This window comes from Peromyscus maniculatus, chromosome 20, assembly GCF_049852395.1.
Source record: "Peromyscus maniculatus bairdii isolate BWxNUB_F1_BW_parent chromosome 20, HU_Pman_BW_mat_3.1, whole genome shotgun sequence".
In the NCBI taxonomy this organism is placed as follows: domain Eukaryota; kingdom Metazoa; phylum Chordata; class Mammalia; order Rodentia; family Cricetidae; genus Peromyscus; species Peromyscus maniculatus.
This window is the reverse complement of record NC_134871.1, coordinates 26,715,019-26,731,936: the sequence shown is the minus strand read 5'-3', so window position 1 is coordinate 26,731,936 and position 16,918 is coordinate 26,715,019. Positions and strand designations below refer to the sequence as shown.

Sequence of the window (16,918 nt, the reverse complement as noted above, 5' to 3'; positions counted from 1 at the left end):
ACAAGATACTACTAATCATGTGGGTCTCTTTTCAAGCTATTGTCTAGATCTTTCTGACCAATATAATAATGTAACCAATAGTACTGGACACAGTTTGGAAATGCTTCCACATCTCAAATCAAAACACTCTGGCTATCCTGTTATTAAAAAATAAAAAAGAGAGAGAGATTGGAACATGGTTCATGAATGAAGCTATGTTGAGATTTCTGAGTACTTGTGAGAAAATTCCAAGAAACCAAGACAAGAGTCTTGTGACCTCATTTTCTTCAAAAACACAGAATTGTTTTGGAATGTGCTTTTGTGTCCCTCTTTGCTGTAGCAGACAGGAGTGAGTTTCCTTCAGATTATTCATTACAACTGGCTATCGTTATTTGTTTATATGCCTCTAAGGAAAAACATGTTTTTACTGCATGCAGCTTGCCCAGCACATGTGGCCTGCCCTTGTGATTGTCCACTTTACTCATGTGACTCCTCATAACCTCAGAGTATAAATAAATTGTCTGATGCTCTGAATAAAGTTGGCTATTGCATGAGACTTTAGTCTGCTTCATTTATTGGTTCCACTCTCCCAGGTCCCACAACCTCTAGAATGGTAAACATGCTTATAAATATAAGTATATCTAATATAAATCTATCATATGTATTTGTTATATTTAAAAATATCAATGTTTATGCTAGAGAGGGTGGTAGATTCTAAATGCAGCTTTTATTGCAACATAAATTTTCTTAGGATTTAAGAACACAAGTTAGAGGAGGCAGCAGTGTTCTGTTGTGAGTCCTCACTAAAACAAGCAAGCAAAGTCAAGTGCAGGATCTCCTCTCCAAATCCTCTCAGTGCTGTGTGGCCCTCTAGAGGCAGGACTTGTACCTACACAATGCCAAGACCTTCGTTCACTATTATGTTCTCTTGAAGTTGTGTAGAGAAATCCTCAAGGCATGGCCAGGACACTAGTTGAAACTTCTGGGCTCATGAGTGACACTAAATCCTTATTGTTGACTCTCCCGTCTACCCCATCTACCGCTGTCCCTGTACTACTACTGGGAGAATAAAACTATGTTCAGAAAGTCACATAGGTCCTTTGTCACCAACTCAGTCCCTTAGGGTGTAACTTGGCAGACATGAAAATGATACAAAATCAAGTTCATAGCACATTCAGCATGTAGTGGCAGATAGATTCCCTTGGTGGCTTTATCATTTCAAAGATCTGTATTATAAATGAATCTTTGAAGAAAGCCATACAATATTTCTATTGCCATTAAATGAGTGATATTTCATACTGTAAAACAAATGGGTAATACAATGATATCATAGACAATTCCTGTATCTAGAAGAATAAAAACTTTGCATAATAAAACCCAAGTTTTTGTTCTTCCTCCAAGTATAAAAAAGTAAAACAACTATAGATACAAGATTAAAATACATTTCTAAAAAAATCACATGAATTCTCTCCTTTTATCTCTCCCTATTCCATCCTTAAGGTGAGTATTCTACACTGGCCTGCTCTTCCCATTCCTGCCTTGACTCCCAAAGAGCAAACCTTGGGGGAAATCTTCTAGGTCTTGGCAATCCCCAAATAGAGCAATCCATTTCTAAATAACCCAAACTGCCCAGTTTCTGGACCGGGCAGAGTTAGCTGAATAATGGCATTGCTAAGAACCAGGAAGCCTACAGAGCCCTAGTAGAATCTCCTTCTTCATATGTATACGAAATCTGGTTAATTATCAACACACAAATAATCCCCCTTCACAGGGCAGCTGAAGACTTTTGGGAGGAGTCCTTTCTGAGTAGTGAAAACATAATAAAACTAACAGATGGCGCTGCCGCAGACGGGGGGGGGGGGGGGGGGGCACTGAGGGTGAAGGGAGGGGGGCAAACTGAATTACAGGTAGAGGATTAACAAGCAGAACTGTGTGGTCCCAGAAAACTGGTAAATTAGAGATTCATCTCAAGATTTCATGGAGACATCTGGGCTATGTTGCAGCTGCAATCCTTATTCTCACGGCAGAAAGTGCAGAGCTGCCACTGAGCTACAAAACACAGTTACTCACGCTGGAGTTGAGGGGGTGGGGGTGGAAGCAGCCAGACAGCCAGCGGTGCACTCTGGTGTCCTGAGCAAGATTGTAAAATATAAATAATGCGATGAAACTAACTCCCTGAGCAGTGTTTGGGGGTAGGACCCTCTGGGATGGGTTATTTGGGGTTATAAGAATTACCAAGTGATCAACAGATAGAGAAGTGGTTCTTAGTTGTCTAATTCTGGAGACCTTGCTCCATAAAAGATCTGAAGAACCTAAGAATAAAAACCTCAAAAAGTCAGCTCAAGTCATAATTCTGCTCTCATCCCCACCTCCTGCCATGGCCCCTGAGAGGCTGCTCTCTCTGTCCCCGTTTGCAGGGAATCTTCTGTCCTTCCTGGTCTTGTCTTTTGTTGTTGTTTTTCCTTCCCTATTTTGCTTCAGGGTGGTCGTGAAAAGCTCTCTCCTCCGCCCTCTGAGTGTCAGTCTCATATGGCCGGGAGATGGGAGCCCAGATGCCTACATGGGGCCTGCCCAGGCACAGCAATGTGCCAGCAGCCTGGCACATCCAACAGCTGGCATCTGCAGGAAGCTCCGGGGACTCTAGGCAGAGCTACTCCTGGTCACTGCAGTGATTCACTGCACATCCTCTTAGTGTTCTCTTCAATCCCCACAGGCAAACCCAAAAGGTGCGCTAGGGGGAAAGAGACGAGGAATTCTTTATTGGAAGAACAAGTAGTTGGCAGGAAAAGAAAATAAAGCAAACCAAATAAAATAGATAAAACGGAAAACTCATAAATCAGATTAGAAGACAACACTCTGCCTCCATTTAAATGAAGTATGTCTGAGGCAATGCTCTGATGTCTGCAACCCAGCTCTCTCTGGCCTGGGGCTGGACACAATTTTAATTTTTCTTTGTACTCACAGCTTTGCATGGAGCAGTGTATCTGCTACTTACTTGGGCTTGCTTGCATACTTTAAAAGGCTGGAGTGTCTCTTGATAGAACAGCTGATGGTAAGCCTGGAGGTCAAACCAGAAGTACACACTGTGCTTCCACAGCTGCGGACGGAGAAGGGCAGAAATCAGCACAGCCAGTTAGTAAGGCCCTCAGAGCTCCAGTTCCACACATGTGTATAAGTGCTCGCTGCTACCACAAATCGCGTGTCTACGGCAATATGTAATATAGTTATTGCTCTTGTCAGCTGAACACTATATTTTTGCATGTAACCCTCCCATACAGCTGATCATTAAAACAGAAAACGTTTAGAAATAGTAATGAATACAGAAGTCGCAAGCATTCTAGTTGACAGGTAAAGAGCATGTCTTTGTGGCATGAAAGCACAGTCTGAAGGTGTTCTGATATATCAACATATGGGCAAATGCATATCATAGCAGAACTAAATATTAACTACTAAGCCAGTTGTCACTGCTCACATGGGTCACTGTAATTTTAAAAACATTACTGGAAATCGTTTTACCTCTATTCATTGTAGTTTATGGTTGTCAGAATTATTAAAAATCAAGTATTAATAGAAATAAACTAAATATGGCATATTAAATTGAGATTAAATCATATAATTATAGTTAGTAATATATGTCAATATTTATCTGTATTTCACTTTTCTTTGTAATTTCAGTAGGGTGCTAAACCAAAGAGAATTATAATTCAGTTGGATGGTTAAATATTAACTAAATATCAAGTGTAGATTTAAATTTATCAGATGGGGATCTGAACATCAGATCTATTTATATGAACACCAAGTTATTTTAATGCCACTTATTTTTAAATCAATTAAAATAATAAATCCAGATTTTAAATAATTATTTTCTACCTTGTTTCCTGACTTCTCACAGAACTTAGTGAAGAAGAATCCAGCTCTATTTTCAACATACAAAGACTGTAACAAGTTTTCCATGTCAAATCCTCCCAAGGCTCCAGCATCAGTTTTAACCTAGATAACAAAACAGAAGTTCATTATCCCCCGAAAACAATGCAGCTCTTCATAGCCCTGTACAAGCGGGTTTCATAAATTCTGCTGGGTTGTCATTTTATTTTTGTAGCATATATGTAATTAATGCAATGTGCTTGCATCTGACTGTCATGTAAAATTCATTTATGAAACTCAATTATGGCAGGAGAATCCATTCTGTTATAAACCAGTATGGTTCTAAGCCCAACGTTAGAGTAGCTCCCTGACCTCAGTGACATTCATGTTTCAGGCGCAGTGGCTCCATTGGAGAGCCTTCCACATCTCCGTTGGTGGCCTGTTTCCTACATATTTATTGTTATTTTAGCCTTGAGGTGCTGCTTTTCTGGCTACAAGTGGGTTATAAAAAGAACCATCTCCAAGGCCTCTCCGCGCTGCTTGTTAACTGGGAGAGGGCAGTCTTTGGATGGTCTCACTCCCACAGGTCATGGCCTTCGGAATGAAATGGCCATGGAAGTTCTCATAAAACTCTGCTGTTGATGGTTTCTCTGCCAGCAGAGCTAGTAACCCTGATCCCACCCTTGAAACATGGGGAGCTGGCTACTTCTCAAGCACACGGATGGCTCCGGAATACGGCCAGGGATGGACTGTTCGTGGAAACTCACTTGATTTTATGGAACTCAGACTTCTTCACGCCGCCCTCCCCCACCCCCCACCAAACAAGCATGATGGGGACACGTTTAGCAAGGCTTTTTATTCCCTGCATCTCACTCTCTCTGCCTGCTAAACAAATTCTGAGGTGAGAACATAATGTTTGTTGTTTTTAATGTCTAACTAACAGCATTTGAAACTAAAATATCCTTATTTTAGTAGGAAAAGAATCCTAGTTAGTAGAAAAGGAGAACTATTTACTTAAAATAAAAGAATTATGCAAAAATATAACTAAGTGTTCAGATAGTGTTGCAAAATGCTGAAGATTCTACTAATAGCACAACTCTCAGAGGACATGAGATCTTCATTTAATACACCTCTTTAGAAGCTTGTTGTCTAAGCAGCTGCACTCTGGAAACCCCTGCAGTAGTTTGAATGCACCTGGCCCCCATAAGCTCATAGGAAGTGGCACCATGAGGAGGTTGGCCTTGTTGGAGTAGGCATGGCTGTGTTGGAAGAGGTGTGTCACTGTGAAGGCAGATTTTGAGGTCTCAGATATGCTCAAGCCATACTCAGTGCTCAGAGCACTTCGTGTCACCATGTCCCTCCATGATGATAATGAACTAAACCTCTGAACTGTCAGCCTTCCCATTAAGTTTTCCTGTATAAGAGTTGCAGTGGTCATGGTGTCTCTTCACAGCAATAGAAACCCTAAGACACTTAGTCTTCATAAAATTATTTGAAATTTCCAGGACATGACATCCACTGTTATTTCAGTCAAGAGTTAAAAACTAAACAAGAATACTAAAGGGTCTTATTTTGTGTCTGAGGTAGCATCAACCCAGTCCATAACAATTGTTTGTGAAAAGACTGATCATCAGCATTTGAAAGGCAGAAGCAGGCAGGTCTCTATGAGTATGAGGCCAGCCAGAGCTACACAGAGAAACCCTGTCTTGAAAACCAAAAAAAAAAAAAAAAAAAAAAAAAAAGGAAGGAAGAAAGGAAGGGGGAGAAAGAGACAGACAGACAGACAAAGAGGAAGAGAGGAAGAGAAAGAGAGATCAGGACTAATGCAGGGCTGAGTAGAACAATACTATAAAAAAAATCACAGGTGAAGAGTTTGTGAGGAAATTCCTTTGCAACTAAAAAGCAAAAGGTGTTGTTTAGTAGAGAAAAAAATATGTTTTTTTTTTTAATTTCTAAAATTAGGGACATTGGTTGATTAAATGAGGAACATGGTTATTCAGTCCTTACTTACATTATGCTCTTCTGTATAAGTGTATTTTCTCTCCAGCTGGGGCTTCAGACACTCAGAGATGTCAGTAAACGATGTCAAACGAACTACTGTGCTTCCCTCTGCCAACTGTGACCTAAATTATAGACATGAGAACAAACTGATCAGTTAGCAAGTCTGAGTGTTGTTGATCTATGTGGCATCAAAGAACTGCTTCACAGTTCTAAAGACTGGATGTGAAACTTATATTTATAGCAAAAATTCTAATTGGTCTTAATAAAAACCTGGAGCCAGATATTGGGGTGAATGTTGAAAGATCAGAGAGACAAAGGAACAAGCCACAGCCACCTCTTACCTTGCCAGTTCCTCAGCCTGAAAGGGATGAGCTCCTGTCTCTGCCTGCCTTATATTTCTTTCTCCACCCAGCCATATCACTTCCTGTTTTCTCTTCCCAAGTGCTGGGATTAGAGGTGTGTGCCTCCCAAGTACTCAGATCAAAGGCATGAGATCCCAAGTGCTGGGATTAGAGGGGTGTGCCTCCCAAGTACTCAGGTCAAAGGCATGAGATCCCAAGTGCTGGGATTAGAGGTGTGTGCCTCCACTACCTGGCCTCCATGGTTAACTAGTTGCTAGCTTTGTACTCCGATCTCCAGGCAAGCTTTTTTTGTTAGAGCACTATGGTGATATTTTATTTGTACTGAAATGTGATTTTAATTTTATGTTAATAAATAAAGTTGCCCTGGGGTCAGAGCTATTAGAGCCATAGTAAGAGCATGGTGGTTAGAAGAGCTAGGTAGATTTCTGTGTGTTCAGGGATACAGCCAGTATTGGAGACATACGCCTTTAAGACCTGGAGGGCGGTACTTACAGGCAGTGATGAGGCAGTCATGTGGTTGGGTTTACAACCAATGAGAAGGCAGAACAGAAAGACTATTTAAACACAGACAAACAGGAAGTAGCTCTCTCTCGGGGAAGCTAGGAGCACTGCAGGAGGTAAGATTTTATCTCTGAGCTCTGACCTCTCGGTTTTCTCTTTTACATTGGCTCTGTGTTTCTTATTTTAATAAGACGATTGGTTACATCTACATCTGGCGCCCAACGTGACAAGAATCCATTAGAAACTGCTTGGGGCCGGCTCCCTAGCCCGAGCGGCGGCTCCCTAGCCGGAGCAGCCAGCTCCCTAGCCCCGGCCCAAGGTCTGCTTGGCCTCAGGCCGGACTGTGAGCTGCTTGCTTAAAGCCAGTGCTACAAACAGCTCAGGCCTGCCCTGCTAAACAGGGCCCCTTGCCTTGACTCGGCTCAAGAGGGAACAAGTGGCTGGATTTAAGCTTTAGCCAGCTACGCTTTCACTTTCACTTTCGCTTTTGCTTTCTCTCTTGCTTTCTCTCTGTCTCTCTGTTTCTCTCTCTCTCTCTCTCTCTCTCTCTCTCTCTCTCTCTCTCTCTCTCTCTCTCTCTCTGGATTCACACCTAGGACACTAGGTGGCTCTTTTGAAATTTGCTCGGATTTCTACTGTTCTACGCAGATTTGGTAAGTCATAAAGGAAACTATTTAAAAGACAAATTTTTTCCACATTTAAAAAAATGGGTTTCCTGTGTACATTGGAAGAAAATTGAGTTTTGTTTGAAATTTTAGGCAGTCTGACAATGGAACAACTATATGAAAAGATTAGTATTATGGGAATTATGCAGTTTATCACCATGCTTATTCTCATTTTACTATTTAAAAAGATAGTCGATTTAAGTGCCAGGATAACAGCTTTAGAAAAACCTGTTAAACCTGTAAAAATTCAGACAGAAGAAATTAACAGTGAAGTTGGTTCAAGTTTGGATCATAAGGTTACAGAAAGAAAGCCTGTTTTCACACAGTCACCCTTAATTTATCCTGTAACCGTACAGCAGATGCCTGATCAAATGGCTACACAAAATACTTGGGCTCCAATTGAACTGATGGATTTTAAAAGGTTTAAGGAGGCAATAGTATCTTATGGCATGCATTCCCCATATGTAAAGCAAATGTTAAACTCTTGGTCAACATATAATAGGATTATACCACAGGACTGGCGGGACCTTGCACAAGGTGTTCTGGAACCCAGCCAGAGACTTCAATTTCTAACGTGGTTTAAGGAGGAAGCTAGAAACGTAGAAAAACAATGGACGGATAAAGGAATACAAGTTTGCCAGGATCAGCTTATTGGAGAAGGGCAATATGCTTCAATACAAACACAATGTTTATATGATGTCCAAACCCTAATTTTATGTCGAATGGCAGCCTTGAATGCATGGGACAGAGTTGAGGAACCAGGAAAAAAACCTGAGTCATTCACAAAGGTTATGCAAGGCCCAAAAGAATCTTTCACAGATTTTTTAGAAAGACTGGCTTCAGCAGTAAACAGAATGGTCTCAGGATCAGAAGCTAGTAAGGCAATAATTGAAGTTTTGGCATTTGAGAATGAGAATGCAGCATGTAAAAGAATAATCAGGCCATTAAAGGCAAGATCTGCACCTTTGGAAGATTGGATTAGAGAAACAATTAAGGTTGAGGTTGATGAGCATGATGATACGTGGGTAGGAGAAGTAATTTCAAAAGGTTTGAGGAGTGTTAGATGTTTTGGGTGTGGAAAGCAAGGACATTTTAAAAGGAACTGTAAACAGGTCATTCCTAGAAGCAATATTTCTTCAAGGAACAATGGCAACAGAATGCCCCTTCCTTCTGGAGTATGCAGAAGGTGCGGTAAGGGAAAACACTGGACCAATGAATGTAGATCAACAAAGGACAGACAGGGTAATCCTTTGCCTCAGTTTTCGGGAAACTCCCGGAGGGGCCTCATGCAGGCCCCCATAGCAAAACCAGTTCAAACCTTTCCTGCAGCTGTAGAGGAAATCCCTGCTCTGAGCGATTAAATAACCAAATGACTATTGGAATAAATCATGCTGGTCAGGATGATGAAACAGAGAGAATAGAAAATTCAGGAGAAAACATAAAGAAAATTTTTTGGCAAACTTCTATTAATGAACAGAGACCAAAATTAACAATAAAAATAAATGGTGTTTTGTTGTCTGGTCTGGTAGACACAGGTGCGGACGTTACCATAATTGCACCAGAATTTTGGCATCCAGCTTGGCCTCTTCAGAAGGTAAACGTTCAACTGTTAGGAATTGGGACATTATCTCAGGTGAAACAGAGTGCAAGATGGCTCGAATGTATAGGTCCAGAAGGACAGAGAGGAAAATTAAAACCATATGTGGCTAACATAGCTATGAATCTGTGGGGTCGAGACTTGTTGCAACAATGGAATACTCAGATTAAAATCCCTCCAATCTCAGAAACAAATCATAAACTAGCACATGTTTCTGAGAGAAATATTAGAAGGCATTATTTTGAGTGGTCACCAGCCATCCATATTATACAAGAACAGGGCACAACAACTGATAATCTTCCAAAAATACCAACAGCTCTACCTTTAAAATGGTTAACAAACAAGCCTGTATGGGTTCAGCAATGGCCTTTAACAACAGAGAAACTCCAGGTTTTAGAAGAGCTGGTAGAAGAACAGCTAAATGCTCAGCATATTGAACAGTCAACCAGCCCTTGGAATTCTCCTGTATTTGTTATTAAAAAGAAATCTGGTAAAGGGAGAATGGTAACAGACCTTAGAGCAATTAACAAAGTAATTCAGCCAATGGGCTCTCTACAATCTGGAATTCCTTTGCCTACTCTGTTACCAAAAGGATGGCCTCTCATAGTTATTGATTTAAAAGACTGTTTCTTTTCAATACCCTTACAAGAAAAAGACAGAGAAAGATTTGCTTTCACAGTGCCTACTTATAATAATTCTCAACCGGTTAAAAGATTTCAATGGAGGGTCCTCCCACAGGGAATGTTAAATAGCCCAACTCTGTGCCAATATTTTGTACAACAGCCATTGGAAGTGATACGTAAAAAATTTCCTAAATCTATAATTTATCATTATATGGATGATATTTTACTAGCTGACTCAAATGCAGATACTTTAGAAAGAATGTTTGAAGAAGTAAAGAAAATTTTGCCTTGCTGGGGATTACAAATTGCTCCTGAAAAAATACAAAGAGGGGATTCTATTAATTATTTAGGATATAAAATAGAGCTACAAAAAATTAGACCCCAAAAGGTGCAAATTCGGAGAGACAGACTACAGACTCTTAATGACTTTCAAAGATTATTTGGAGATATTTCTCATCTACGAACTATTGTTGGGGTAAAAAATGATGAACTGACTAATTTGTTCAAAACCTTAGAAGGTGACAAGGACTTAAATAGTCCAAGAGAATTATCACCTGAAGCTGAGAAAGAATTGGCCTTGGTAGAAAAGAAAGTACATGAAGGGCACGTGGATCGTATTTATCCAAAGCTGGATTGCATTTTGGTTATTTTACCTTCTAGGCATTCTCCTACTGGAATATTAATGCAGAGGGAAGATATTATATTGGAATGGATATTCTTACCAAATAAACCAAATAAAAAATTAAAAACTTATGGGGAAAAAATCTCTGACTTGATTTGGAAAGGAAAATTGAGACTTCGTCAATTAGCAGGAATAGACCCAGCAGAAATTGTCGTACCTTTAACTAAGGAGGACATTGAAAAATTATGGACAGAAAGTGAACCTTGGCAAAGAGCTTGCAGTAATTTTTTGGGAGAAATTAACAGCAAATATCCCAAAAGCAACAGAATTGATTTTATAAAGAGAGCTGATTGGATCTTACCTCGAATTGTACGGCAAAAACCCATATCTGGAGTTTGTACATTTTATACAGATGCCAACAAACAAGGAAAGGCAGGTTACAAATCAGAAAATTTAAGTAAAGTGGTACAAAGTCCTTATAATTCAGTGCAAAAATCAGAATTGTATGCTATTCTGTTGGTATTAATGGATTTTTCAGAACCTCTCAACATAGTAACTGACTCTCAGTATGCTGAAAGAGTGGTATTACATATTGAGACTGCAGAATTTATCCCTGATGCTTCAGAATTAGCTTCACTATTTATTCAATTACAAGTTACAATCAGGAAAAGGAGTCATCCTTTATATATAACTCACATCCGATCTCATACTGGTTTGCCAGGCCCTTTAGCACAAGGCAATGATGAGATTGATAAATTATTGATAGGAAATGTGCTGGAGGCCTCAGAATTTCATAAAAAACATCATGTCAATAGTAAAGGTTTAAAAAAGGATTTTTCTATAACCTGGCAACAAGCCAAAGAAATAGTAAAGAAATGTCCTACTTGTTCCTTCTACAATCAAACGCCATTACCAGCAGGATGTAACCCAAAGGGTACTCAGAGGAATGAAATCTGGCAGATGGACGTGTTTCACTTTGCAGAATTTGGAAAATTGAAATATGTACACCACACCATTGATACTTATTCAGGATTTCAATGGGCAACTGCTCTGAGTTCTGAAAAAGCTGATTCTGTAATCACTCATTTGCTAGAAGTTATGGCCATCATGGGTATACCTGCACAAATCAAAACTGACAATGCTCCATCATATGTCTCTGTTAAAATGAAACAGTTTTTTGCTTATTACAATATAAAGCATATTACAGGTATACCACATAATCCTACAGGTCAAGCAGTTATAGAAAGATCAAACAGAACTCTAAAGGATATGCTAAATAAACAGAAAGGAGTAACAAAAACCCCCAGAAATAGACTACATAATGCTCTATTAACTTTGAATTTTCTGAATGCCAATGAGAAAGGAACAACAGCTGCAGAGAGACATTGGGTAATAGAAAAAACTACAGAATTAAATCAGCCTATATACTTTAAGGATGTGCTGACCTCAGAATGGAAACCAGGGTATGTATTACGTTGGGGACGAGGTTTTGCTTTTGTTTCTACAGGAGAAGATAAGCTGTGGGTACCATCAAAATTGATAAAGGTTCGATTTGAACAAGAGAAACCTCTTAATTAGAGGAGATGATAGTTCATCAACCAGCATGAACATCCAATTTAAACTAACTTGTACCAGTAACACATGCCTTTTCATTTAATCAGATAATAACTTGCCAAAAGGGAACATCCCCAAAATTAGTCTTGGGGAAAGGTTTTTGTTTTTGTCTTTTAGGAGGATGAAAGTTAAGGAATCTGAAGAACACAAGACAAATGAGACAACTGAAGAAAAGTGACAAATCATCTATCCCAGGAAACAGAGTGAAACGGTGTATGGGTATATATTATCTAAAAAATTTTATGTCTTCTTAAATGTTTGTTTCTGCTTTTCTCTAAAGATTTAACACTATTGGTCTTCTAATAGTCCCAGTTCAATTAAAATTTAAAGCTGACTTTGGAGTTGGAGAATGGCTCTCTCCTTCTTTAAACTCAAGCATGTTGTTAAAATGAAAATACAAACTCCCTGTATCATGCCAGAATAAAAGAGCCATTTTCTGCTATGGGACAGGACAAAAGCCAAATTAATTAAGGGACTATTCTATTACTAATCTCAACTCTTTGATTCTATTCTGATTCTTTAAACTTTTCTTAAAGTATAAATTTTATATCAAAATTTACAAGATTAATATATATATACATTTTAAACTTTGTTAAGATATGAATGGTCATATAGAGTACTAACTAATTCTAGAAAAAATGCTTCAGTTAGCTGCATATATATGTCTTTGTGTTCGAGTCTCTTATCAGTTTTCTGCAGGAAATCATGGCCAGGCCTAACATCAACTGAAGTCTCCAGAAAGAAGATGGGGCCCCACAACAACAACAATTCCATGTGGACAGTAATAATATCACTGAACTGACAAACATCATCTACAGATCAGCTTTGAACTACAAGGTGCTCAGAGCAATTTTGAGATGACTAGCTGAGATGATCCAGTCTCAAAGACTACTTGAATAAGGAAGTGAGATAAACCCTGAACTTTGGCATTATGCACAGACTGGATAATAATGAAGGATATAGTTACCTTTCCTAGAATTTGACAATTAATCTAAAATTTTTCTTTCAGGATAAAGATAACCGCCCATACCCAGCAGGAAGCAATTTTAAGAATGACGCCCACATTCCCAAAGTGGTGGTGTGGGGCAGGAGGTTTTTTTTGGTTCTTTTTAATGGGTTTTGGGTCTGGGATAATTTTCAGTGTTTAGGGGGGTTGGTTATACGTTGTTTTCAAGGCTTAGGAAAAAGGCTAAGCAAAGGAGATTAGATTTAAGGTTCTTGTTTTTAAAAGAAAGAAAGAAAGAAAGAAAGAAAGAAAGAAAGAAAGAAAGAAAGAAAGAAAGAAAGAAAGAAAGAAAAGAAAAAGACAATTGTGTGGTGGTAATCTAATTGTACTGAAATATTATTTTGATTGTATGTTAATAAATAAAGTTGTCTGGGGGTCAGAGCTATTAGAGCCATAGCAAGAGTGTGGCGGTGGTGGCACACGCCTTTAATCCCATAGATATCTGTGTGTTCAGGGTCAGAGCTATTAGAGCCATAGCAAGAGTGTGGCAGTGGTGGCACACGCCTTTAATCCCATAAGATCTCTGTGTGTTCAGGGATACAGTCAGCATTGGAGACATATGCCTTTAAGACCTAGGGGGCTGTACATTCAGACAGTGACGAGGCAGTCATGTGTTTGGGTTTACAACCAATGAGAAGGCAGAACAACATACTATAAAAAAACGAACCGACAGGAAGTAGGTCTCTTTTCGCGAAGCTGGGACAGCAGGAGGAAGGGTGAGATTTTAGCTCTGAGCTCTGACTTCTCGGCTCTCTCTTTTACATTGTTTCTGTGTTTCTTATTTAATAAGACGGTTGGTTACATCTACATCTGGCGCCCAACGTGACAAGAATCCATTAAAAACTGCTTGGCTTGGCGGCAGGTCCGCTTTCCCGCAAGGGCGGCAGGCGGCCCGCGGCGGCAGTGGCGGCACGCGGCGGCCGGCGTTGATCGGCTTCTTAGTCCGAGCAGCGGCTTCTTAGCCTGGGTCTAGTTCTGCTTGACCTCAGGCGGGACTATCGGTGAGCTGCTTGCTTAAATCCTGCTTGCTTAAAGCCGGTGCTACAAACAACTCAGACCTGCCCTGCCGAACAGGGCCCTGCCTGTAAAGCCAACGCACGTGGTCGGAGCTTAAGGAAGTCAGACCCAAGCCTTGACTCGGCACAAGAGGGAACACGTGGCTGCATTTAAACTTTAGCCAGCTACGCTTTCTTGTTCTCTCTCTCTCTCTCTCTCTCTCTCTCTCTCTCTCTCTCTCTCTCTTTCTCTCTCTTTCTCTTTGGATTTACACCTGGGACACTAGGTGGCTGCTTTGAAAATCCCCTCGGATTTCTACTGTTCTATGCAGATTTGGTAAGTCATAACATATCAAATATTTTAAAGGAAACTATCTAAAGAGAATTTTTTTTCCATATTAAAAAACAAATGGGTTTTATGTGTACATTGGAAGAAAATTGGTTTTTGTTCGAAATTTTAGGCAGTCTGGCAATGGAACAACTATATAATATTAGTATTGGTGGAATTATGCACCTTATCACTATAATAATCCACATTTTAATATTTAAAAAGATAGTCAATTTAAGTGCCAGGATAACAGCTTTAGAAGAACTTGTTAAACCTGTAAAAATTCAGACAGAAGAAATTAACAGTGAAGTTGTTTCAAGTCGGGATCATAAGGTTGCAGAAAGAAAGCCTGTTTTCACACAGTCACCCTTAATTTATCCTGTAACCGTACAGCAGATGCCTGATCAAATGGCTACACAAAATACTTGGGCTCCAATTGAAATGTTGGATTTAAACAGGTTTAAGGAGGCAATAGTATCTTATGGCATGCATTCCCCATATGTAAAGCAAATGTTAAACACTTGGTCAACATATAATAGGATAGTACCACAGGACTGGCGGGACCTTGCACAAGGTGTTCTGGAACCCAGCCAGAGACTTCAATTTCTGACTTGGTTTAAGGAGGAGGCTAAAAACATAGAAAAACAATGGACGGATAAAGGAATACAAGTTTGCCAGGATCAGCTTATGGGCGAAGGCCAATATGCTTCAGCACAAACACAATGTTTATATGATGTCCAAACCCTAATTTTATGTCAAACGGCAGCCTTGAATGCATGGGACAGAGTTGAGGAACCAGGAAAAAAATCTGAGTCATTTACAAAGGTGATGCAAGGCCCAAAAGAGTCTTTTACAGATTTTTTACAAAGACTGGCTTCAGCAGTAAAGAGAATGGTCTCGGATTCAGAAGCTAGTAAGGCAATAATTGAATCTTTGGCCTTTGAGAATGTGAATGCAGCATGCAAAAGAATAATCAGGCCATTGAGGGCAAGATCTGCACCTATGGAAGATTGGATTAGAGAAACAATTAATGTTGAAGCTGATGAGCATGATGATACATGGGTAGGAGAAGTAATTTCAAAAGGTTTGAGGAGTGTTAGATGTTTTGGATGTGGAAAGCAAGGACATTTGAAAAGGGACTGTAGACAGGTCATTCCCAGAAACAATGTTTCTTCAAGGAACAATGGCAACAGAATGCCCCTTCCTTCTGGAGTATGCAGAAGGTGTGGTAAGGGAAAACACTGGACCAACGAATGTAGATCAACAAAGGACAGACAGGGTAATCCTTTGCCTCAGTCTTCGGGAAACTCCCAGAGGGGCCTCAGGCAGGCCCCCAGTGCAAATCCAGTTCAAACCTTTCCTGCAGCCATAGAGGAAATGCCTGCTCTGGAGAGCGATTAAATAAACAAATGCCTATTGGAATAAATCATGCTGGTCAGGATGATGAAACAGAGAGAATAGAAAATTCAGGAGAAAACATAAAGAAAATTTTTTGGCAAACTTCTATTAATGAACAAAGACCAAAATTAACAATAAAAATAAATGGTGTTTTGTTGTCTGGTCTGGTAGACACAGGTGCGGACGTTACCATAATTGCACCAGAATTTTGGCATCCAACTTGGCCTCTTCAGGAGGTAAACGTTCAACTGTTAGGAATTGGGACATTATCTCAGGTGAAACAGAGTGCAAGATGGCTCGAATGTATAGGTCCAGAAGGACAGAGAGCAAAATTAAAAGCATATGTGGCTAACATAACTATGAACCTGTGGGGTTGAGACTTGTTGCAACAATGGAATACTCAGATTAACATCCCTCCAATCTCAGAAACAAATCATAAACTAGCACATGTTACTGAGAGAAATATTAGAAGATATTGTTCTAATGAGTGGTCACCAGCCATCCATATTATACAAGAACAGGGCACAATAACTGATGATCTTCCAAAGACACCAACAGCTCTACCTTTAAAATGGTTAACAGACAAGCCTGTATGGGTCCAGCAATGGCCTTTAACAACAGAGAAACTCCAGGCTTTAGAAGAGCTGGTAGAAGAACAGTTAAATGCTCAGCATATTGAAGAATCAACCAGCCCTTGGAATTCTCCTGTATTTGTTATTAAAAAGAAATCTGGTAAATGGAGAATGGTAACAGACCTTAGAGCAATTAACAAAGTAATTCAGCCAATGGGCTCTCTACAATCTGGGATGCCTTTGCCTACTCTGTTACCAAAAGGATGGCCTCTCATAGTTATTGATTTAAAAGACTGTTTCTTTTCAATACCCTTACAAGAAAAAGACAGAGAAAGATTTGCTTTTACAGTTCCTACTTATAATAATTCTCAACCGGTTAAAAGATTTCAATGGAGGGTCCTCCCACAGGGAATGTTGAATAGCCCAACTCTGTGCCAATATTTTGTACAACAGCCTTTGGAAGTGATACGTAAAAAATTTCCTAAATCTATAATTTATCATTATATGGATGATATTTTACTAGCTGACTCAAATGCAGATACTTTAGAAATAATATTTGAAGAAGTAAAGAAAATTTTGCCTTGCTGGGGATTACAAATTGCTCCTGAAAAGATACAAAGAGGAGATTCTATTAATTATTTAGGATATAAAATAGAGCTACAAAAAATTAGACCCCAAAAGGTGCAAATTCGGAGAGATAGACTACAGACTCTTAATGACTTTCAAAGATTATTTGGAGATATTTCTCATCTACGAACTATTGTTGGGGTAAAAAATGATGAACTGACTAA

General features: G+C 39.5%; 1 protein-coding gene across 1 annotated transcript in view; it reads right to left on the bottom strand.

The window, feature by feature from the left end:
• Nucleotides 1–16,918, bottom strand: part of Rgs22 (regulator of G protein signaling 22) — a 163,379-nt gene that overhangs the window by 62,454 nt on the left and 84,007 nt on the right. Inside the window, exons 12-14 of the mRNA XM_042264850.2 lie at nucleotides 5,855–5,966; nucleotides 3,850–3,969; nucleotides 2,975–3,076 (exon numbers count right to left, since the gene is read on the bottom strand). Of these exons, the coding sequence (XP_042120784.1) occupies nucleotides 2,975–3,076; nucleotides 3,850–3,969; nucleotides 5,855–5,966 (334 nt within the window). The remainder of the gene's footprint in view (nucleotides 1–2,974; nucleotides 3,077–3,849; nucleotides 3,970–5,854; nucleotides 5,967–16,918) is intronic.